General features: G+C 41.8%; 1 protein-coding gene across 9 annotated transcripts in view; it reads right to left on the bottom strand.

Annotated features, from left to right (window-relative positions):
* Positions 1-26075, bottom strand: part of LOC137033848 (integrin alpha-M-like) — a 311934-nt gene that overhangs the window by 187327 nt on the left and 98532 nt on the right. For 8 of the 9 annotated variants that reach the window (XM_067406240.1, XM_067406239.1, XM_067406242.1 and 5 more), the window contains exons 5-8: positions 21799-21913; positions 21241-21374; positions 18396-18541; positions 18076-18229 (exon numbers count right to left, since the gene is read on the bottom strand). In XM_067406240.1, coding sequence (XP_067262341.1) covers positions 18076-18229; positions 18396-18541; positions 21241-21374; positions 21799-21913 — 549 coding nt within the window. Of the gene's footprint in view, positions 1-18075; positions 18230-18395; positions 18542-21240; positions 21375-21798; positions 21914-23695; positions 23809-26075 lie in introns of all 9 variants that reach the window. The other variant, XM_067406246.1, reaches the window with a different exon arrangement.

A 26075-nucleotide genomic window follows, 5' to 3' on the forward strand; every position in this document is an offset into this window, starting at 1 on the left:
GTGTGATTGTATCTTTCTATTGATCCGGAAAATAGATTAGAAACAGAAACGAGGCTTTTTGATTGTCATTACAATGATTGCACATAATGCGCGGTGGATGAATGAAATCTGAACTCGAGTTGTTTGTCTGTACGTTTTGTTGTTGTTGTTAAAACTGCAGTAAATGAATCTAAGATTGTCTGCCAAGACGAAAAAGAAAGTCGCCTGAGAGCGCACCAGGACAGAGTAAGCGTGTTCCTTGCTTTTGTTCTTTAAGGCCTTGTAGCTGTAGTGGATAATATTGCGTGTTCCAATGTTATTTCAACTAAGCTAAAATCCCTGCATGGTTACATTAGAGAGTAGTTACCTAATGTGCCACCTATATCCGCTCATTCGTGAGATGAGATATTAATACTCTAAACACTATGCGTGTCTGAGTTTGATTTGAATGGGATTATTTTGAAAATTCTTGATCAAGTATTGTTGCAGTAAATCCTGCATGTTGTTGCGTGTTCAGAAACTGACACGAATGATTCAGATCGCCAAGATCTCAGTAACGTTAATTATTAATTGCAGAAAAATCTGTGGATTAATGTGCCTCACTCTAACGTGTGGCAAGAAGCTGAATGGTTCATTGTGAATGAACTGCGCTGTCAGTTCAATAATTATTGTGCTTGTATTATTTGTTGTCTGTGTGCAAAGAGTATAGAACAAGTGTATTCTTTGTCGTGCGTTACAGTCACCACGACAGTGACAGCTGTAACCCGGAAGCCCTAAGAAACCTTTTCCGGGATAACCTTTAAGTGCGCATGCGCAGTCTGTCAGCGCCATATTCAACTGTGTGTAAACAAAGCTTAGCACAAGCTGAGCTAGCTAAAACTAGCGCGGTTGCATTACAGTCTATGTAAAGCTAGTAGCATTGCTAAAGAGCTAAGGCTAGCATAGCATTTTGTGGTCTGAATGCAATGTTGCAATGTTGGAATGACTTCTTTGTTACTGAACTTTAATTCACTCTAGTGCTTTCACCTCTTTCTCTCTCTCTCTAACTTACACATCTTATCTTTTCTCATCTCCTCCCATTTGAGAGAACTGTTTTGTTAATCTCATTTGTTGAATAGTTGTCTCTCTCCTAAATTTGATCTTTTGGTTTTAGCAATTAGCAATCATCCTGATTACATTTGAGGACATTTCCTGTTATTTGTAACTGCTCTTACTGATTTTAATAACATCTGGGAATATGAATTTTTGATTGGAAACTTTAATTCGATTTCAATTTTAATTGAAAATCAAGTTCATGATCAATTTCAGTTTAGCTTTCATATGGTATGGATAAATTTTGGATTAATTTAATGGTAGTCGCTTACAAACATCTGGCAATTTTAATCATTAACTAATCATTATTGCTTTGAAATTTTAATTTCATTAGTCATTAATTAGGATTTGGGCTTCCCTAATTCAGATGATACTTGATTGATTAATTTGATTATAATTGCTCTCAAGGTTTAATGCTGAACCATTACAATTTTAATTCACAACTATAATTTCCAAATTTGAATTCAAATTTCATTTAAAATAAAGTTGAGACTCAGACTATCACTCCCTTAGTCTTTGATTTAATTCATTTATTCAAAGGAACATTTTGGGGTCTCCCTCAATACTTGGGTCAGTTGACTTCTACTAGCGCAGTAAGCCAACCCCCTAGGTGTAGCGACTCCCTAGCGCCACCACTCTGTCAACCCTGTAATTTTTCCAAATTTTGGGAGCAAAACTTCACTCTCTTCTTCTCTCTCTCTCTCTCTCTCTCTGAGCGGATGCTGTGAGTGAGTGGGCGGGGTCAGTGTGTGAGTGAGACTGCTGCGGTACGAGTGAGTGTGCTTTCCTTTTCTCTTCTCTTTTACTGTCGCTGCCTTAAAGTTTTGTTTACACGTTTGTTTGAAAATAAGGCTAGGAAAGTTTAAGGAGGGGGCTTTGGGTTTGTGGAGCGCTGTCATCCAGCGTTTTGCTGGTCGGCAATGGCGGGTCCACGCCAAACAAAGTTTGAGCAGCTTTCTCGAAGGCATGGGATAAAACTCGTCCCTGTGATGAACTGCTCTGTGGAAGACTGTAGCCTGGCTGTTGGTGAAGCTGTTGGTTTTGACAGTATTATGTCGGCTTCGCGAATGAACAGTGCTGTTGTCATTTTCCTTGATACTATTGAGAAGGTAAACAGTGTAGTTCAGAGCGGGGTAGTAATTCAGGACACTTTTACTCCAGTAATGCCGCTGGTTCAGCCGGCAAAAAAGATAACGCTGTCGAATGTGCCACCTTTTATTAAGGATGAGCTCTTGGTGAATGAATTGTCTAGACATGGAAAAATTGTGTCCCAAATGAAAAGGATTCCACTGGGGTGTAAGTCGCCCTTGCTTAAACATGTTGTATGTTTCAGACGACAGTTACATATGATCCTAAAGAGTGATACGGATGAACTGAACGTGACTTTTAAATTCAGGGTTGATGGCTTTGATTATGTCGTATTTGCATCGTCTGATACTATGAAATGTTTTGGCTGTGGGCAAGAGGGGCATGTTAGGCGTGCATGTCCTGAGAGAGAGAATGAATTACTAGGCTCTGAGTCGGGCCAGAGTAGGGAAACTGTGCGTGATAGTACTAGTGTAATAGCGACTGATGATGATGATGATGATGATGGTAATGTTGTGGGGCGAAACACAGAAAGTGTGAGGAAAGAAGCCGATACAATGTTTACTGTTGGGGCAGGGGAGAATACAGAGAAAGGAACTAATGCAGTGTTTACTGATGTTGTGGGGGAAAGTTCGGGGAGTGGGGAGAAAGAAACTGCTGTCATTGAATCTATTATGGAGGAGGAGATGGTGACTGACATTGTTCGGGATGAAACACTGTTCAAAATACCCAATACTAAGAGGAAAAGGGCTAGAAAGAATACGGAAGTGGCTAAAATGAGCAGATTAACAAAAATACAGTCTGAAAAACACTCTAATATTGAATGCAATACAGTTGATGATTCTGACAGTGATGTAGTGGACAGTAACACAGTACGAAGTAGACGCAGTGATTACAATTTTGACAAAATAAAGTCTCTTCTGCAAAGGACTAAAAATATGAAAAATGTCCAGGTTGAAGATTTTTTTGCTGACCGCAGAATGTTTATCAACTCAGTGACAGTGTTAATGAGAGGTGAAGGAGGGGAACAGTTTACAGTGCAGGAGATCTATAGATTGAAGAAACTTGTTTCCAAACTGAAATTAGAATTACAAACTGAGGATGGCTTTGAAACCACATAATCTGTTTTTTTCTATGATGTTGTTTGGTTTGTGTCCTCTCATACTACTTTTTATAATGAGTGTGATGAGGGTGAGCTCTCTCAACTTGAATGGGGCCCGAGACATGCATAAAAGAGCATTGCTGTTTGAACTTATCAAACAAAAGAATATTGATGTGATGTTTGTTCCAAGAAACGCACAGTGACTGTATTAATGAAATAGACTGGAAAAAAGAATGGGAGGGTGATGTGTTGTTTGCTCACTTGAGCTCTACTAGAGGAGGGGTGGCTGTTCTCTTTGCTAAGAATTTTTTGCCTATTTCATGTGATGTTAAACATGTGGTTTCTGGCAGATTATTATGCATAAGTGCTCAGTTTGAAAAATTCAAGGCTGTTTTTATTAATGTTTATGCTCCTACAAATGGAAGTGAAAGGGTACTTTTTCTTAAGGATGTTGATACCATCCTGCAGAATTGTAGTTCTGATGATTTTTTGTTTTTGGGTGGTGATTTTAATTGTACCGAGAATTATAGAATAGACAGGAATCACATTGAACCTCATGCTGCTTCAAGCCGAGTTTTAAATGAATTAATTGGGACTCACAGCTTGTGTGATGTATGGAGGGAGCTAAATAATAATGTAAGACAATACACATGGGTACATAACAGAGAAAACTTTATTTCCTTGGCCAGGTTGGACAGGATTTATTGTTTTAGACATCATTTTAATGTTGTGAAAAGTTGTTTTATTACACCAACTGGTTTTTCTGATCATTGTCTAGTATCATGTAATGTTTATATAGCAAATGTGAAGTCAAAGAGTGCATATTGGCATTTTAACACCTCCCTGTTAAGTGATGTGAATTTTAGAGATGTGTTTATTTCCTTCTGGAATAATTTTAAATTGAGAAAGTGTTGTTTTAAAAATTTGCGTGAGTGGTGGGATTATGGGAAGATTGAGGTGAAAGCATTTTGTCAACAGTATACTTTCAGTGTTTCTCGGGACATCAGTAGATCAATGAAAAAACTTGAATCTGAAATAATAGAAGCGCAGGGGTTAGCAGAGGTTAATGGGGAGGGAAGACATATTGAGACACTTAAAACTAAGACATCTCTTCTTGCAGATTTGCTCGGCATTAAAGCGCAGGGGGCTCTGGTCCGTTCTCGTTTTCAGAATTTAACACAAATGGATGCCCCATCTAAGTTTTTCTTTAGTCTTGAAAAAAAGAATGGTCAGAGTCGTTATATTCACTGTTTACGCTCTGAGAATGGGCAAGAGCTAACACAGACATCTGATATCAGAAAACGAGCTGTACAGTTCTATGGCAAATTGTACAGTAGTGAATACAGAGAGGACAAGGTGTTATCCGCTAGCTTCTATGAAGGTCTGCCAAGTGTCCTGGAGGACTCAAAAGCAGAGCTGGAGAGGCCTCTTTCTGCGGAGGAACTTCTGAATGCTTTGACGGGCATGGAGAGTGGAAAAGCTCCTGGGATGGATGGACTCCCTGCTGAATTTTATAAGGAGTTTTGGGCTGTGCTGGGCGAGGACCTGTTGGCAGTCCTAAATGAAAGTTTGTCTGTTGGCTCTTTGCCCTTGAGCTGTAGGAGAGCAGTGATCACATTGAAACCAAAAAAAGGTGACTTGCAGGAGATCAAGAACTGGAGACCTGTGAGTCTGCTTTGCTCTGATCTTAAAATTCTTTCAAAGACCTTAGCAAATAGACTGAGAAAGGTGATGGGGCAGGTCATTCATTTTGATCAGACGTACTGCGTGCCGGGCAGATCAATTATTGATAATGTTAGTCTCATACAAGATGTTTTAAGTATTTCAAGTCTTTTAGGGGTTAATTTGGGTTTTATCTCTATTGACCAACAGAAAGCATTTGATAGAGTGGAGCACCAGTATTTATGGGACACCTTAGAAGCATTTGGTTTTAGTTCTGATTTTATTGGTATGATAAAAGTGTTGTAAAAGGACACTGAAAGTTTGCTGAAGATCAATGGTGGTTTGAGCGCCCCTTTTAGAGTTAGTAGGGGGATCAGACAGGGTTGTGCACTGTCTGGTATGCTTTACTCATTAGCTATTGAACCAATGCTGAATAAACTAAGAACCATGATTAATGGTTTAACATTGCATCATGATATTCAGCATCAAATTTCTGCTTATGCTGATGACGTTATGGTCATGGTAAACGGACAAGAAGACATTAATAAGCTGGTTTCTGTTATTAATGATTTTGGAATAATTTCAGCTGCCAAAGTTAATTGGGAGAAGAGTGAAGCATTGGCTGTTGGGAAATGGGAGGGAGGTCTTCCAAAATTACCTAGTGGGATGATTTGGAAGAGAGAAGGTTTTAAATATATTGGTGTGTATCTTGGGGATTCAAATACCCAACAAAAGAATTGGGAAGGGTTTTTTGAAAGGATAGAAGGAAAATTGAAAAAGTGGAAATGGCTTCATTCACAATTGTCTTTTAGAGGGAGGGTTTTAATTGTCAATAACTTGACTGCTTCAACATTATGGCATAAATTATATTGTGTGGATCCACCTGTTGGTTTGTTGTCTCGATTGCAGACAATTTTAGTGAATTTTTTTTGGGACAGTTTGTACTGGGTTCCTCAGAGTGTGCTCTTTCTTCTTAAAGAAGAGGGAGGACAAGGGCTAGTCCATTTACCAAGCAGGCTTGCTACCTTTCGTCTGCAGTTCATCCAGAAATTTCTGACTGGGCCTGTGGATCTGGTGTGGCGGAAGGTGGCAAAAATAATCGTACACACAGTGGATGGACTCGGACTGGATGCTGCTCTGTTTTTAATGGATGTGAAACACTTACGACTGGCTGGACTGTCTCAATTCTACTGTGGACTTTTTAAAGTGTGGGGACTGTTCCGTGTGTGCAGGATGGAAGAGACCAAATCTTTGTACTGGCTATTACAAGAGCCTCTTATTAAAGGAGCTCGTATGGACATTGCGGGTGGGAATGTTCCAGGACTTGTACAGAGACTGTGTGCTACCAAAGCTGTGACATTGAAGTACATAATTGATGTGGCTGGACCCGAGCTGAATGATATAAATGCGGTGGCCTGTTTGTTGGGTCAGAAATCAACTCGTCACACGTCACTAATAATGGAGATGTGGAAAGCAAGGCTAACAAATGAGGAATTGTCTTTGATTAAGGATTTTAAAAATGGAAGAGCAACTTTCGATGTAAAAGACCCTTTTCCAAAGCTTGGGTTGACACCAGACCTAAAAGAATTATCTGGTCCTTTATTGGACCTTAATGGGCTACAAAATTTAGTATTGAGTGAAGTAGGAGGGAAAGTGATGTATAAATGCTTTGTTAAGGTTTTAAATAAAGTAACATTAAATGGAAGGACTGATACAGTGTGGAGAGACAAACTTGGGTTGAAGGAAGAAATGAAGCCAGTGTGGAGGGTGCTGTACAAACCACCATTGATAAAACGATCTGGTGATTTACAATGGAGGATTTTACATGGGGCTGTGGCCGTTAATGCTTTTATTTCAGTTATTAATCCCAATGTTGATGATAAATGTGTGTTTTGTGGATTAAGGGAAACCATTTTTCATTGTTTCTTAGAGTGTAAAAGACTCCATGCACTTTTTAACTTGTTGGATTTATTGTGTGGTAAATGTGGGGAAAATTTTACATCAGGGGTTTTTATTTTAGGGGCTGGATATAATCAGAAGCAAAAGATCAAATGGCAATTGATTAATTTTCTGTTTGGACAGGCAAAGATGGCAATTTATAAAACAAGGAAGAACAGAATCGAAAATAGGTGTGGTCAAGAGATTACGTCTTTATTTAAGGCTTTTGTCAAGTCAAGAATTGTTGTAGAGTTTAAGTATTATAAAGCAATGAATGATATAGAAACTTTTAAACTACAGTGGTGTTACAATTCGATCTTTTGTACGGTGACAGAGGAAGACTTAATTTTTGATCTGGTTTGGATTTGATGTGTGTTTAATATTTATGCTGTTATGATTGAATAAAGTTTGTCATTTAAAATCAAAATCTCTCTCTCTCTCAGCTGTCCTCTTCTGGTTTGACTACTGCTGCTGGTTTTTGGATTTGTACCTGTGAAAGTCATAAAAGCAGAGTGTCTGAGAAATATTTAACAAATATTTGGGAAACGGAACACTTCTTTTAACCCTCTGGAGTCTGAGGCTGATTTGGGGCCTGGAGAACTTTTGACATGCCCTGACATTTGTGCTTTTTTCAGTTGTTCATAAACATATTAATGGAAAAAGTGTCATTACACTGTATTCAGCACAAACTAGGCTACAATAATATGTGAGGAACATGTATGTACATGTTTGTGTTTTTGAAGGAATAACATTTATGCGTGGTTGTTGAAAAAACAAAAAACTTAAGTCACTGAAATAAGGCCAAAAAAAGTATAATAAATCTGTGTTCATAAGACTTTAGGGTATTGGAGGTTGTAGACTAGAGTTTTTGCTTCAAAATTATGTAAAAATTATGCTGCCTACTCCTTCATATTTAACAATATATTGATTTAGTTTTTGTAAGACACTTTTTGCCAAGAAACACAGTATGCAAGGAGGCGTGAATCACCACTGAAAATGGGCCATTCTCACCTGAGAAGACAAAAGAATTGGATAGTAATGAGCTGAAATGACTTGCATATTAATGAGGCATTTCAGTCAGGTAGGCTGTGAAAAAAAACCTTCTGTGATGTCTCAAGCTCATTATGATATATGAAACATACAGAAAAATATTATTACAATATAAAGTAATGGTTTTATATTATACTTTAAAATATAATGTATTTCTGTGATGCAAAGAGTCTGAATATAGGCTTTTAGTTTAAAAGCATGCACATTTGGAGAAATATTGGATTCTCATATGCTTATGTCAATTTTCTATACAGAGGAGTTATTTTTATTTAATATTCACTGTCATTACTATGAGCGCTGGTGTTTTCAATTCATCCTTGAAGTCGGAGGGCGCTCTGTGCATTTTAGTCCACAAATTCATCTAAAAGAAGAAGAGGCTATTCCATGAATGGAGTTTCCAATACATACAGCAGCAGGAGGGCGCTAAAGAAACAAAAACTCATCTAAACTTCATCTGTAGAAGACAAGTAAACAGGAAGTAACTGCATGTCTTCTAGAGATCGCTAACCATGACTTTTACATCCAGATAAACACTTTTCAAGACAATAAATACACGATTGAGACGATGAATGCATGTATTGACTGAATTAGCGTCTGAATAGCGCTGGCTCCGTGGGCGTGGCCGCATTAGCAGATAATGAGCTGAATCACGGACTTCTGACATGGCTCTCTTTTCATACAGATTACATAAACAAAGAAGGTTTGTTTTCGATTTGACTTACATGATTTAAAACCTGACATCTTAACGTTTTTTTAGACATAAGTGTAATTTTTTTGTCATTAGTATTCACTAAGTTACAGTTCATTTTCTGAGAACTATCAGATTGGAGTTCGTTCAGAGGGAGAGGAGAAATCACGCATCATGTTAGTTTTCTTTATTTTACAAAAAGCACAAAATTCTGTTTTTACTCTGAGTGTACACAAATGAAAGAATATATTCCACAGATTAAAATGGTGTATAACTCTTAATTGTATGTGCAACATTGACGGAGTATTTTGAGTCTCTTTCACACTGATAAGAAAAAAACCACGGTGGTATCGCCGGCGATACCGTCAGACCTCAGAGTGTTAAAATAGTATGACACTCACTTTACCTTCCCTCCTCATCCTGTTATCCTACTCAGCCTAGGCTCAAGCAGGTTGACAAGGAGACTGGTAGGCGTCCATAAACCCCGATCGCGCACCTAGAAACACTTTGTGGTGCATGGTTGTCAATCCTACTAGCTGAGAAACCAATACTGTCACTGTTATTGTTTTTCTTTCACCCCGAAGGGAATTTTAATAACAATCACAGTCCTGGTACTTTGAAATCCTTTTCAAAACCCCTGTCTAGAACCATCCTTCTAAATTAAATTTTACAAAACTCATTCTGCAAACAGTGTTAAAGACAAAACTTCATTTTATAGGGAAACTGGAAGCACCCCATTATTATTCTGCTCTTTGCTAAATGCTATTCTGTTTGTTTCGTGCTTTTCTTTTCTTCTGCTCTTCTCTAGCTGTGCTACCTGTGTGTGCTTACTGATTCTTTTCGCAGAGACTCCGAGCACATCCACGAGAGGACCACAGTCGAGAACCAATCTTACCTGCACATTTACACACTCATTACTCATTCCCATTAGCCCACACTTGACATTGCACCCTTACACCTTTGATTTTTTTTTACACCTTGTTTGTTTTGTTTCGTTGTGTTTTGTTTTGTCTTTTCTTCAAGGTCTGTGTCAGTTTAGATCTCCCTCGCAGTGCCAAAACATGTCTCGCACAACAGACCCTGCTGGACACTGGGAGGACCTGGAGACCTGGCTAAGTGTTGTAACAGACAGCATCCTACCTAAAGCCGCTGAAACACTAAAGCATCAGACACAGGACCAGCTGGATGACAACATAGCAAGTGTCATGAAACAAGACCCAAGCCAGAGCTACAGCAACAAAGAACTAGCCAAGATCACCGGCTCCTTAAGCCACACACTCATCGCCACCCTCAAACTGAGCGACAGGCAAGCCGCCCATCGCCAGCAGGAGCTGACACGTGCACAACGATGCATAGAACAGCTGGAGCTGGAGGCTCAGGAACGACAAGAAGGGCCTGATGAAGTGGAACAAGGCGCAAAAGAGGAGATCAACAGGCTAAAAGAGACCCTAGCAGCTACTACGCAAAAAATGGAACGACACAGAGCAGACTACGCTGACCTCTCCGACAAGCTACAGTACGCAGAACAGCTACTGGAAAAAGCAAAGGCTGACTTCAGAGACAAGAACAGCCGAATTAAAGCTCTCGAAACTCACCTGAATGAGTCAAGAAATGAGGTCAGCTGCCTAACACGTCAGCTTGACTACATCCAAGAAGAGTCCGACAGTATTAAAGAGGAACTCAAGCATGCATATGAATTGCGCTGTGAGCCGTCAAGAACACGTCGGACACCAACTTTACCTTTGCCAAGCAGGACCGGCTCCCCTGTTCCTGGACTGGCACATGATCAGAAGGGGGCAGTGCCAAAACAGTCACCAGCTCCCTCCGAGGAATCCTATCTCCCCACTAAACTAAAAGAATTTGCTCCAGCCAGCCACAGATCATCTCATGGCTTGGACCTCAGAGACCTTGACAAGCTTGCTAGAAACATTGGCAAATTCACTCCGAATGTGCCAGGTAGTCCAAATGTTCAGAGTTATCTGCAAGATATTGACTTCCATCTGGAGATGAGACCCAATGTCACTGACAAAGATAGACTTTATTTGCTCAGAGCCACATCCAGCTCTGAAGTGCGCAGCTTCCTGGACCGGCAGCCTGCCCACACAAAGACTGATTACCACCTGCTCCGAGAAGCTCTCATTAAAGAGACAACAGTTAAGAGACTTGGCGCACAAAGCTTACTGCAAACAGAAGATGGCCTTAGAAAAGGGCACCAAAACCACCACAGTTCTTGACTTCAACACTCAGAGTCAGGGGCTGGCCCTAGAGGGCACCCAGCGTCAAGACCTTGCCAAGCCGACACCCAAAGAGTGGAATGCATCCTCGTCCAACAGAGAGTGGGACTCCCACACTGGTACTCAACCTAAACAGAGAGACAACCGCTGGGATGGACCACGTGGACAACAACGCTCACCTGGACGTCACTGGGACAATTCATGGAACCAATCAAGACCTCATGAGAGTCATTGGGAGAAAACTTGGAGTCAGCCAAGCTCATTTGGAAACCCCAGAGGAAAAAGCTCATGGGAATCCAAGGGAAAACGACAAACACACCCTGGAGCAACCAGCCCAAGGAATCGACGAAAAAACTCACAAAGATTCCAAGCTGACAGAGCTCAAAATGAATCCATACCAGAACAAAAGACTTCACCTTGCTTCGACTCTCAAGAGCTGATGAAAATGATGATGAAAGAGTTCTTCCAATGAAAGGAGGAAGACCGGAAGTGGGAAGTGGGAAGAGAAAAAGAAACCAGATTCATCCTGACTAGCGGCCGGACGAGATGGCAGCGACCACCTGACTCAACACACCCCAGAGAACAGCACCTCATCTCTCTCCCAGAGAACCACAAGCACCATAACTCCAAACGGACAAGAAGTCCCACATGAACATCCCACAAAAAAGTCAGAAACTGATCCAACACCTGATGGGTCAGATCACAGCAGCATCCAACAAACACCTGCTGTGGAAACCACTCCAGTTCCTGAAAGTGCTGTCTTGGTCGTCTGCCACTCCTCCGAAGAAAATGAAATAAATACTGACATCCTACCTCTCTCATCCCAAACTCCAGTCCCACAACTCCTGGGTGATCTCATTGAGAAAGGTATAGCAAGAAAGTTTTACCTCTCCGTTATCATCGAACAACACATCAAGGTCGAAGCCCTCCTCGACACTGGAGCTGACATCCCCCTAATGTCAACAGAACTCCTTGAAGAAGTCCAAAGCAGAACAAAGAGGTCTAATGGAACCTTTAAACTTCAAAGGTGTGAGCTGAACCTCCAAGCATATTCCCACACAGGCCTACAACTAAAACATGTGGCCCCAATTCACCTAACTGTGGGACCAATGAACCTTGTTCACCCAGTATACGTCTCACCACTCAACACATATCCTCTCCTCATTGGGAAAGACCTGCTTAACCGCTTTGAACCCTTAATAGATTTCAAGCACCTGAAGATATGGACGCAAGTCCGTGAGCCTCTGCCTCTCCAGTCAGTAAACTCCAACGAATCGCAGTGTCAAGTCACAGACACCGCCCCCCATCTACTGACTGACGCTGCAAGTTCAAAGCCAAGAGCCAGTTCCACTTCAAGCAACAGGAACCAAGACCCATTCCTCTGCTCATTGCAAGCGTCTGACTCAGACTCAGGTTCCCTCCGAATCATGACTGCCATAAATGTCCAAGACAAAGATCTCAATGACCAAACCGATGCCCTTGCCAAAGCAGGTGCATCACATGGAGAGCCTTGGAAATTCCCATCCCTCCCTCCCAACCCTTCAGTTGCAGCCATAACCCGCCACCAGCACGCCATTGGCGCGCAAACCCCCGCCTCCTCCCATGTTGACCTCTCACCTCAGTTCGCTGCGGATGTTCTCCTCACCCTCCAAGCATCGGATCCCATGCTGCAAACCATTGCCGCTCACATTTCCGACCCAACATCTCATCCCATTTCCACCTCCGACCCATCCAAGTCCTCTGATCCCCGCCACCTTCACTCAATCAAGCACATGCTGCATCTCAAGGACGGCTTTCTCACATATGTCCCTGAGCCCCTAACTGCGCCAAAGCTTGTAGTTCCTCAGAGCCAAAGGGGGATGATGCTGACACACGCCCACGATGCACCATGCGCTGGACACCGTGGTGCCAAGGCCACCTATGAAACGCTCAAACAAGTAGCATATTGGCCTGGCATGAAGCAAGATGTGACGGAATACGTAAAAGGATGCCTGGTGTGTTGCCAGTTCCAACCGGCAAACCCAAACCACAGAGCACCACTACAACGGAAAGGAATGACCTTCCCATGGTCAGACCTCCAAATACATTGGGTAGGACCCCTGCCACGGTCAACACGGGGTAACAAATACTTCCTCACCATGGTTTGCGAATTCACAAAGTGGGTAGAGTGTCTCCCAGCTCCCAACGATACAGCAGAAACAACAGCCTGCCTGCTACTGAACCACATCTTCTCAAGATTTGGACTGCCTTTAAGAATCAACTCTGACCGAGGAACCCACTTCACCGCTGAGGTTATGCAGGATGTATGGAAACTCCTGGGCATACAGGCCAAGCTTCACATAAGCCATCATCCAATGTCCTCAGGGCAGGTCGAACAGGCCAACAAGACAGTGGCAAGCATGTTGAAGTAGTATGTGTCCGCCAACCAAAAGGATTGGGATATCAAGCTCCCTCTGGTACTGATGGCCATCAGGGCCACCCCTCACCGGTCTACCGGAGTAGCCCCATTCGAAATGATGACAGGGCGACAAATGACACTACCACTACAACTGCTGTACCAACCTGGTGACATGAACCTCGTCACCGCCTACACCACTCATCAGTATCTGGAAGAGTTGCATAAGCACCTGAGAGCAACTTTCGCTTTCGCACAACAAAACCTCCAAAGAAGCGCGGAAGGTCGTAAAGCCTACTACGACAAAAAGGCTTCTTACCAAGAACTCAATGTCGGAGACAAAGTGTGGTACTACAGCTTTGCCCAGCCAAGGCAGAAAGCTCCCCATCACCTGTCAAAGAAATTCCTACCTCACTGGACAGGACCACATGAGATTGTGGACAAGCTCTCACCTGTCGCCTACCGAATCAAAATCAGACAAGGCCGCAACGAGCCTGTCCTTCGATGGGTCCATCGAAACCAGATAAAGAGGCACCAAGGTTCCAACCGACAGGAAAAGGGGGAGGTTCAAACCCACTGACACAGACCGACAATCCCCTACTCTACACCACACTAATGACTTTGTCATTTTAGGGAAAGTTTTTACTTTTATTTTTCTGGTTTTGTTTTACACAACACTTACACACACTCCTCCACTGCACTGCTAGGAACAACCTCTAGTAGAAAGGAGTTGCTTCACACATGTGACACTCACTTTGCTCTAGTAAACTCAGTGTCCTTGTGCCTCTTCGTGTTTTCTTTTCTCTCTCTCCTCATGCTTTCCCTTTTTCCTCCTTCACTATCATTAGTCTTCCTCCTCAGTTAACCATTATCGATTTGAATAATGTTACCGGCTCAAAGACGTTGTGAATGTTTGATTTTGGCAAGAGAACACCTATGTCAAAATACACACTCCTGAGGTCGTGGCGTACCACGACAACAACAAACAGTTGTATCTAGCCCCAAACCTAAAAATGTGTACGCTCACTAAAGACATTCATTACCTTTGCCTAAGTAAACCATTCGTCCGCGACAATACCGAGGGCATCTGCGGCCTAGAATCAATTAGACCCGACACTAGCTGCCACACGCATTATCCTGCCTAACCAAACTCTCTGGATCAATGTCCCTAATGGCTCGATCCTCCACATCGTCGATCTTGCAGTGTATCACGGCGATGAGCACTAGGCTGAACTCGAAATCTCACCGTACTTCAAACAGCATTCCTTCGTCCTCGATCCAGAATCGGAAGAGAGGATCAGGGAGGAAGGAATGCAACTTATTGATCTGACTCCTGTCGACACAGCCTTAGAAGCTATAGCTCGCCTTCCGCCCTGCTGGCGTGTCATTCATTCGGTCTTGGTCTGCTGCTGACACAGCACTTTGCTTCTCTACTATTGTAGGATATATCGTGACCTTGACACTGGCCTTCATCCTGCACAAGTGAGTGAATGCCATTCAAGAATCTTTCGATAGATGCACGTCAGGCGTCCCGCGCATTTTCCGACGTGATAGAACTGACCAAGAACCTGAACGCGAGAACTCAACCAACCTGATTGAAATTACGCCTCTACCTCCTCGTCGAACCACTGACAATTAGATTAGTCGAAACCACCCAATTACAACTGATCTTAAACAGTACGCCCCTATGTTAGTTAAAGTGTTCCTAACCCGTTTATTCCAAGATATCCAAGTCCTTCACCAGAATTCAGTCAGTGATGGAGATGTTGTTTGTGTCTTGTATGTGTCTGTTCTCTCTCTGCCTCTTGTTCCAGTGCCTGCCGACGTTCGCACCAGGAACCTCGCCAAGCAAAAGGGGGACTCTGTAGGGACCCGTTCGACAGACGTTACCAAATGGCTTTATCAGCCAGAGGCATGATTGAACAAAGCTTCATTTGGTCCAAAAGATCCATTTCCTGACAGGAAAAACCTAGCCTTAACAGAAGTGATGACGTGACTTCTTTTAACAAAGGACTCTGTCTAAAGGACTTCTTTGCTCATCAGCAATAAACTAATCAGAACCCATCACGTGGGTCTGATCACATTAAATCTATTGATTCTCTCACAAAACCCTCTTGTATTATCGGACGGAACAGGAAAACACCCATCAATGGATTTAAAGACGAATCTGTCCTATCTATACCTCCCTTGTTTGAGCAATCCATCCTGACCCGGTCACTCGTGACTCCGGTCAAAGTTTAAACTATGCTTAAGGACTCAATCTTGAATCTCAAAAGGGACAATTGTCGATTACTTAAAGTATTAACTATATCCAGAATAACATTTGCTATGATGTGATTACTAATATGTTGGAGTCAATGCACTATATGTTTGTATTCCCGTATGCATTTTCTTTCTCTTGTAATCATTGTTTTTAATTAGGTCAGTCTAGTAATATGTGTGTAAGAAGTGTGTCATGTTTGAGCTCTAAATACAGAGTTTATAATTCTCTGTAATTCTGTGTGAATAAAACATTGAAATTCAGTATCAGGAAAATATTAAGAAACTTTATAAAGTTGTTAATAAAACAGGAGAATGTTCTGCAGATATCACGCGATGTGATCAATAGACAATAGACGAGGCGTGTCTAATCTCCGTAGCAACGTCTCATTGGAGGATCGCATCTGAAGGATGGAGCCAGAATTGCTCCTTTAAAACTATGCTGTCCGAACAAGCTAATGTCAGAAATATGGAATAAGCTGGAAGTCAGAAGTCGGTCAGAAACCAGTCAGAAATCGGTCAGAAATACTTTGACCACGGCTAAAAGTTGCTTGGGTCATGCTGAAAAGAAGAAGTTGAGAAGATCCTTTATCGGGGCTGATTTTCCATCCAACAGCCGCCGATTTCAACCACGAGCTGCGCCACTGATCATTCAACAGCCGTCAAATCCAGACTCCGCAACCCTCTGTGAAATATCTGACCAAAGTCTCTGTAACACAGTTCATAAATGTGGGAAGAAGGAGGCGGGAACCGGCGAACATTCAACGTAACTTTTAATTCAAAAATAAACAAAGAACAAAACGAAAGTAATGCCGGCAGACCCTCGCGGACGTCTGCTGGCCACACAAACATAACAAAACATAAAATAAAGTCCAGGCCTGGTCCTCTCTCGTCCTTCATTGTAGTCGCTCCTCCTTTTATGCCTCCGGAGCTCCTCCGTGAGAGACTCGAGGCCGGCTCATTATCACTCGCGTCACCGGCCTCGCGCCGTTCCCTCACGGCTCTCGCCCGCCCTGCTCGTCACAGTCTCCCAAGAAGAGAACCGCTCAAGCCAGACGCTCAGATCAGAACAGCTGCACCAGCCAGCGACATCCTTCAAAGCTTCCGCGCAACCCACAGGGCTTTCCCGAGAAGACGTCACCTGAAAGACAGCCAATCCAGAACGGGATTCCGCTGTACACGAGTCACGGAACAACCCGATTACCTCAGCTGTCAGAGCAAATGCAGGTACAAGCAAACTTCTCTCTCTCTTGCTGGAAACTGGTGAAACTCTTTTAAACCTAAAGAATCAAGCCAAAGCTCTGCTTTTGTGATTTTCCTCAGGTTATGAGTTAAGTTAGCACTGAACTTGGGACTTTTCATAACTCATCAACTCCGCGAATGTATGTGCATGTATGTATGTTTGTGTGTGTGTGTGTGTGTTTAGCCTTAGTTTCCTGTAATCATTAGAAGTAGTAAATAAATCTTGTTTTGATTTTCACATATACGAGTTTCTTGTGTTGTGTGTCAAATTACTGCCTTAAACGTAAAAGATCAAGTTACCTCTTGCTTATAATAATTACAATAATAACAGTAATCATAATAAAATATTGTTACTGTTGGCCGCAGAATAATATTTTATCCAGAATTGGTAAAATACTCTAACCTCAATTTTCGCTGGACGAATAATTGATGAAGTGTTAAATATTAATTCTGAATCATTTACAGTGAATCATTTACAGTTGATTCAATTCTTATTCCCTGTTAACAATTAAATTGAGCTAATAAATGACCGTAAGGTACATTACACTCTTGAATTAGATACAAGTGTTTTTAGTTCATTCTGTGTTCATTCTCATCTGAACTTCTATTGATTTTCATTTCATTTCCACCTGTCCTTCTGAACCAGCTGTTTTGCATGTACATACAATTTCTGCTGTTTTTGCTCTTCCTGCTCCGTATTGCGCTACTGCCACTTCTGGGGCTTGGCCCCGAATTGCTGCTTGCAGCTATATTTTCTTTTGTTTTTGTTTGTTTTTTATCACTTATTGCAAAACTGGCCATGATATAAACCAGTGGTTCCAATGGATTTGAAAACTAGGGACCTCTGCAGGGTTGTGGCCCTGCAGGAACAGAGTTTTGAACCCCTGCTCTGTTGCATTAATAGAAGGTCATTTAAAATGAAGTTTTTTGATATGAAGTATTTCTCCAAAATTAATTTCTAATAGTATTTTGTAAGCAATGCAGTTGAACACAAAAAACATTGTCCAGACTTTGTAAGTGCTCAGACCGTAATCCTGTTATTTGTTTACACATAGCATCAAAGTGATAATTTACTGAATTTTTACTGGTAATATTACAACTTCTCATCATGGAAAATTGACAGAACGGATTTATTGTTATTTCTGTGAAGGTCCTGTCACGGAAATATTTTGCTCTCTCTCAGGTCTTGTTCACAAATGATCTCCAATCTAAAAAATTTCCAGAAAAGACTATGTGTGAAAGCACTTATAAGCTCTAATAGAGAAGTTCTGTGCTAACCGCATGATAGAGTTTAAGCTGTATTTAACCTGAAATATTCTTTTCAATTTATTTCATTATTCATGTTTACCCCAATGGCAAATCGTGTGATGTCTCGTTCATTTGCTTTCAGGATTACATTCTTAAATTCCTCTTTGGGGTCATTTGATTTTCCATCAGTGATCACCAGCAATAACTTCTGAGAGTTGCTTCGCATCCCCACCTTCTCGGAAAACATCTCTTCACTGAGGGGGAATGAAAGAGTAATAAACAGCTTCACATCATAGCAGAACCCATTTATATTGCACAACAAATATATGGCAGTACAGTGGAGTTTGAACAGTACAAGTAATCAAATAAATAATTAAAATGATTAAATAATAAAATGATTACAATTATGGCTGCACTCACAGTACAAAACGTATTGCAGAAGGCGTGTATGTATCTCCCTGTGCCTGGGTCACATCTTTCATTAGTTGGTCTGGGTCTCGATTCACGGCAAAGTTCTCAAAATGAAAGACGGCCGAAACTCTGGTGGAGAACTTGGCCACTGCCACCTAAGGCACAAAATCAATATGAAAGAACATCATAGATATAACAAATAATGGCTGGAGGCTAGGCATCATACACTTGCCAAGTTAAAGGTAGGGTAGGCAATATTTTTATAAACACTTTTTGTTATACTGGTTGAAACTCTTCACTGTTGGTCTAAAACATGTACATACAGTATATGTTCTCTGGAAGTCTCAGGACTAAAAAAAAAATTTCATCCAGTCACTGCATACAGTGCTGCTTTAAAGTTTGTGAACCCCTTGCAGAATCTTTGAAAATGTGAATAATTTTAACAAAACAAGAGATATCATACAAAATGCATGCTATTTTTTAGTTAGGACTGTCCTGAGTAAGATTTTAATTAAAAAATGTTTACATATGGTCCACAAGACAAAATAAATAAATAAATAAATAAAATAAAAAAATAGCTGAATTTATAAATATACAGAGACGTGAACTGTAACAGTACCTCCCCCTTTCAGAAGGCACGTCCTCGTGCCATAGATGGAACTACTGGGGAGGGGGGGTGGGCAAGTGAAGGAGCGGACTGGTACGGGGGTCTCCAGGGTGGGTTCAGAGGATCTAGGCGCCATGGGGGTTTGGGAGCCGTAGGGTGCTGGGGCGGGTTAGGAACCGTGGAAAGCCGTGATGGGTCTGCAGCTTCGGGCAGCCATGGCGGTTCAGGAGCTGTGGGATGCCACGGCGGGTCAGGAGCTTCAGTCAGCCATGGCTGTTCAGGAGCCATGGGACGCCACGGCAGGTCAGGAGCTTTGGGCAGCCATGGCAGTACAGGAGTTTCAGGGAGCCATGGTGGTTCAGGAGCCCCACCCACATGTTCCCCACCCACGGGTACATAGCCCGCCCCCCAAAATTTCTTTGGGAGATTTAGTGGTGGCAGGAAAGGGCTCGTGGAATGGAGCAGACTCATGGGGTGGAACGGGCTCATGGGCTGAAGTGGGCTCATGAGCTGGAGTGGGGTCTGGAGCTAGCTCGATCACTGAAGCAAAGTCCAGAGCTGGCTCAATGACTGGAGGGAAGTCTTTAGTGGGCTCTGTGACAGAAGTGGAGTCTGGAGATGTCTCGGTCACTGGAGCGGAGTCTGGAGATGACTCCGTCACTGGAGTGGAGTCTGGAGATGACTCCGTCACTGGAGTGGAGTCTGGAGACGACTCAGGCACTGGAGAGGGTTCGTGGAGATCTGGAGCAGGTTCATGGAGAACTGGAGCGGCCTCGTGGAGAACTGGAGCAGCCTCGTGGAGAACTGGAGCGGGCTCATGGTGAACTGGAGAGGGCTCATGGAGAACTGGAGCGGGCTTGTGGAGAACTGGAGCAAGCTCATGGAGAACTGGATCAGTCCAGAAGTCTATGAGCCACTGGTCTTCCTCCGGCGGCCATTTTATGGAGGGATTCCGATGCGGTGGCAGCCATTTTCATTAGCGGCTTAAGCTTAGCGGCAGACATTCCTCTCGCCATTTCCCGGTGAGACTCCGATGCGGAGGCAGCCATCCTCTGGGTAGGCTTAGGGACAGGCAGGACAAGATAGGAACCTCCACTGGAGGGACATGTGGAGGAAACCGGCGGGAGGTGAACTGACCAGGCCGCATGTATTTCTGAGGGGGCTGGACGAGGAGGATACGTAGTTTCATGAACCTCTTCAATTTCAAAATCAGAACCATTTAAAAGGAGAATCAAATTAATAGACATGACTAGGGAGAATGAACAGGCAGTTTCAATATAACAAACAGTCTCCTCGTCCAGGCCCTTCAGAAAACACGCGTTAAGTGGTGCATCTGTTACGGTTTCGGTTGCAAGCAGAGAGGAAGCAGAATCGGATGTCAGCAGTAATGGGTTTATTGAACAAGGGAACGGAACAACCAAAACATAAGGCGAACATAAGAACAGACAAGGAGTGCAGGGAAGTGGGTCCATTATAAAGGGAGTGCTGATGATGGAGACCAGGTGCAGGTAATCCATGGTGATGGGGAGTTGACGAGGAAGTGAGTGCAGGTGTGGAACAGGGAGAATCATGGGAAATGGAGTCCAGGAGAGACATGAACTGTAACAGAGAGCGAGCGACACTGCGCGAAAGAGACAGAGTGTGTCTGAGGCTCTGAGCATTAGTAAATTTCTAAACATGGATCAGATTATATGCAATCATTAAAACAATTCTACTGTAGGAGTGGAATTTGGGGACCAATATTACAGTTATAAAATCGCACACCTAGGGTTGTGCGATTAATCATAATTGATTTTTGATTTCAATTTTGGCTTCCAACATTTATGAAAAAAATATAATTGAGGTAAAATGATTATTGTGCCGCTGTCGCATTCCGTTCTGCGCACCTTCCTTTACTTTGTGACATGAGGTAAATTAATGCTGTCTCTCGTGAAGCTTTGCAGACTCTGCTGTGTCCGGTCATGTGTTTTGAAGGAGTAATGGCTTTGGTGTGCTCTGAAAGGAAGGTGGGATATCATGCTTTCAAAGCTAGCTTGCTATTATTAGCCTTTTCAAAATTTCCTACCTTACTTTTAAATGACTACAGAGAAAAACTAGGCATCACACAGTAAATGGATGAGGATTATACCAGACTTTCATGTCATTCAAACAGCAATGTTCAACCCAAAATCTATAGACTGGGAAAAAATATGTGCAAAAGTTTTGTATTCCAGTCTTAAAAGACATAGACACACTGTACATACACACCTGGGCTCGTGTGTCCAAGAACAAGGCAATCAAATTCTTGATGAATCTGATCATCGTTTCAAAGTTTTCTGCGGTAATACTGCCTGAGTCATCAAACAGAATAATTGCATCCAGCGGGGGAATATCATGACACTCTGAAACACACAAAAACACAATCTGCAGGCTGACATAAAACTGCATGGCAGCAGTGTTCCATGTGGATATTATAGTTGGAACACAGGCTTTTTCTACAAAAGGCTATAGTTAATAAATGACAAATGCAAAATATGTATGTCAAGCGGATACACACACAATAAAAATTTTAAATCCACATTCCAAAAAAATACATTGGAAAAAATATTAAAAAATTAAATATTATTGAAAATAGTTCAATAAAATTATATAATAAAGGTAACACATAATATTTATATGTAATCATATTTTTACATAAAATGCAACAAATAATTTGATTTTTAGTAGGTCAAGAGACAGTGTAATACATTTTTTTTTTTAGAACACAGCATTAGAATAGTAATATTGTGACTGAGGAATTGTATTATCAGTTCAGTGTTGTTATACCCTGGAAAGCTGGCTTCATCATGTTAGCAGCAGTTAAGTGAGGGCTGATCTCCACACACTGACCATTAAGATAGTTAAACCCCTCACATTTGTGCATCAAACGAGGACCACACACCTGGAAGAGAGCCAGAGAGATGTTAAAGAAGAACCTGAACTTTTAAATTGGGAAAATAATGAACTAACTGTGGTGTTTTCACCATTTTCAATAGAACACACTCCATGCGGTGTACCACTAAAGCCGAGTTCAGACTGCACGATTTTCAAAGTAGTCGGGTCACTGTTCTTTTCACACTGCATGACTATCTTGGCCAGCATTCAGTCGCTGCTGTGTTCAAACTGCACGATGGATCGGCGACAGAAGGTTTCACACTGCATGACTTTACAAGAGGAAGAATCGCCGACAACTCTGTCTGGCACGCAAACTACATTTCACAACCAAACACACGCGAGATGTGACAAGGAAACAACGCGATATCACGCGTGCAGGACCGGAGTTATTATTATTATTATTATTAAAAACGGTAGCCCGCAAGAAGCTTGCGATACGAATTGCCTGTGTGCTGATTTGCAGCGAAAACAAGAAAAAGAAAAGAAGAATATGGAGGAGGAAATGGTTGGGGAGACTGTGGATTGTGTGTTCTGCAACGAGAGTTGGAGGTAAATAAAGTCCTTGTTGTTGGTGATTTTAATATCCATGTAGATAATAATAAAGACGCATTTGGATTGGCATTTGCAGATATTTTAAACTCTATTGGAGTTAAACAACACGTGTCAGGACCCACTCATTGTCGTAATCATACCCTAGATCTAATACTGTCGCATGGAATAGATATTGATGCTGTTGAAATTCTACAGCAGAGCGATGATATATCAGATCATTATTTAGTCTCGTGTATAATACAATTAGCCAAGGCTACAAAACCACCACCCAGCCATAAATATTGTAGAACAATCACGTCTGCCACTAAATAATCTCCCCGAGCAGTTTCATCGCCTTAGTATACCTGACAACTTAGAAGAACTCGATGCTGCAACAGAAACTATTGGCTCTCTCTTTTCCAGCACATTAGATGCGGTCGCTCCTTTACGTCTAAAGAAGATTAAGGAAACTAATCCAACGCCGTGGTATGATGAGCACACTCGGGCTCTAAAACGAGCTGTTAGAAAAGCTGAACGTAGTTGGAAGAAAACAAAACTAGAAGTTTTTCGCCTTTCGTGGAAAGAAAAAATGATTGAGTACAGAACAGCCATAAGAAATGCTAGATCTACTTATTTTTCAAATCTCTTAATAGAAAACAAACATAATCCTAGGTATTTATTTGACACAGTGGCTAAATTAACTAGAAACAGAGATTCAACTGCTGACGTTTCCATAGAGCACAGCAGTAATGACTTTATGAACTTCTTTACTTGCAAGATTGATAATATTAGAGAGAAAATTATAAACATGCAACCGTCTACAGTTTCTCTTCAGACAGTGCACTGTAGTGTCCCTGAGGTAAAACTAGAATCATTCGCCGCTATAGGAGAGGAAGAATTATCTAAACTTATCAAATCATCAAAAGTAAATTACAGGCCAATCTCGAATCTACCTTTTCTGTCAAAGATACTAGAAAAGGCAGTTTCAACACAACTGTGTTCCTTTTTAGAAAGAAATGGAATCTGTGAGGATTTCCAGTCAGGATTTAGACCATACCATAGTACTGAGACTGCTCTCGTTAGAGTTACAAACGATCTACTCCTATCATCCGATCGTGGCTGTATTTCTCTATTAGTGTTATTAGATCTCAGTGCTGCTTTTGACACTATCGATCATAACATTCTTTTAAAAAGACTTGAAAACTATATTGGCATTAGTGGAATTGCTTTGGCATGGTTCAAATCATACTTATCTGACCGTTATCAGTCTGTGGTAGTTAATGAAGAGATGTCGTATCGATCACAGGTTAAATATGGGGTACCACAAGGCTCAGTATTAGGACCGTTGCTTTTCACTCTGTACATGCTGCCCTTAGGAGAGATAATTAGGAAGCATGGTGTTAGTTTTCACTGCTACGCTGACGATACTCAGCTCTATATTTCCTCCCGCCCTGACGAAACCTACAAATTCACAAAACTAACAGAATGCATAGCTGACATTAAAAACTGGATGACAAGAAATTTCTTATTATTAAATTCAGAAAAAACTGATTTCCTAATCTTTGGACCAAAAACTTCCTCACGAAAAAACCTTGAATACTCTCTAACACTTGACGGGTGCTCCATTAAACCTTCGTCCTCAGTTAGGAACCTGGGTGTGCTCTTTGATACCAATCTTTCATTTGAAAGCCATGTTTCTAGTATCTGTAAAACCGCCTTCTTCCATCTAAAAAATATATCTAAATTACGACATATGCTCTCAATGACAAATGCGGAACAGTTGGTTCATGCATTCATGACCTCAAGACTAGATTATTGTAACGCTCTACTGGGTGGTTGTTCTGCTCGGCTTTTAAACAAACTACAGTTGGTTCAAAATGCGGCAGCTAGAGTTCTTACTAGAACCAGAAAGTATGACCATATTAGCCCAGTTCTGTCAACATTACATTGGCTCCCTATTAAACATCGTATAGATTTTAAAATCTTGCTACTTACTTATAAAGCTCTAAATGGTTTAGCTCCCCAGTACCTAAGTGAGCTCTTAATGCATTATAGTCCTTCACGTTTATTGCGATCTCAAGTCTAATGTGTCCATCACGTTTACGTACCACCAACGGACTAACCCATTCTGAAGCATCAACTCGTTCAATTATGCCCGCTGTAACGGTGGCAGCCCATCCAAATTAATCTTTTAAATTTTTTGGTTTTAACCAAATAATGTTCGGGCGCCAGGTATAAAATATACCAGTTACATGACAAAAAAAAAAACTTCAAGTGAATGTATATTTTTTTTTTAGTCAAACAATAAAGAAATTGCAATGCAATTATACCACAGAGATCACATTCAACCAAAATAATAACAGCAAGAGAAAAAAAAAACAATTCCATATATTCACGTCCTGGGTAGTAGTAACGGCAGTTTCACCGTTCCAGGTGTCCAGTTTTTCTCCACATTATAACTCCAAAATGAGCCACACAAAAAATAAAAAAACTAAGCGAAACTAAGCGAAGCAAATAATGGATTAAATAAACCCAACAGTTCAAGTTCAAAAAAACAATATGCCAACAGGTGACAACGAAAGTAAAGATGTGAATGCGGGACTCTGTATAGTATGTGTGTGTGTGTGTATATTTTGGTGAGTTTGTGTGTGCGTGCGGGTTGTTCTTTGTGGTTCGAGAGAGTTGAGCGTTTTCAGAGGACGTGCATGGAGATGGATACCTGAACACTCTCTTCTGCAGGACAACGGCACAGGTCTGCAGCTATTGTTAGGAGTAAGGCCTTGCTTTGTTCACTCGACTCGTTCGCCACGGCAGATGCGAGTCGCGTCGTCTCAGAAGAGCTGGTGCGAATTATTCTGCACTCTTCTGCAGGGAAACAACACAATCTTGCTCCGTAGCCAGTATTAGCAATAAACCTCTTGGTCTCACTCCAGTTTAGCCATGGCAGATGCTGCGATGCGCGTCACGGAGGAGCTGCTTCACCAGGTAAGTCAATTCTGTTTCCTCTCTCGAATACTTCACATCCTGTCTACAAGTTGATGTCCTTTTTATAAGTTTTCTCTTAATTTTTTTTTTCCAAATATGGGCACGGATGCTGGAAGGCTCGTGGACTTCCGCACCGTCACACCGCTGTAAGGAGACGATTAAGCTCAGTGGACACCTGCGGATGCTGAGAGGTAAGGGTCTCAATTTTTGACATACTGGTGTCACTGTTGAATTAACTAGAACTTTGTGGATGAATCCTTTCACACATCCAATGTAAGTAGCAGATACAGGTGACACTGTGTACACAGGACTTGTGGAATGTTCTGTTGTCTGAGAAGGTGCAGGTCAGATTTCACATTCATTGTCTATGTGCTTTACTTTTCCACTTACAATGTCCAGGTTCAGCAGTCTAAACAAATCTAACCATAGCGAGGGAGACCCCGCAGTCACTACATAAAAAATAGCGGGGTCTACGTTGTCATTTGCTGATACACCCTTTGTTGATAAGCAGCCAACAACTGGTAGTTTCTCTTTTGTATAAGTGACAAGTTTGATTTTGGGCTCAGTCAATGTGCATTGTGAAATGTGTTTCTTATGAAGTATGGAAACTGACACGCCAACAACCAGTTGTAACATATGTTTATTAACTCCTG

The sequence above is a fragment of the Chanodichthys erythropterus genome, chromosome 13 (assembly GCF_024489055.1).
Source record: "Chanodichthys erythropterus isolate Z2021 chromosome 13, ASM2448905v1, whole genome shotgun sequence".
Taxonomy (NCBI): domain Eukaryota; kingdom Metazoa; phylum Chordata; class Actinopteri; order Cypriniformes; family Xenocyprididae; genus Chanodichthys; species Chanodichthys erythropterus.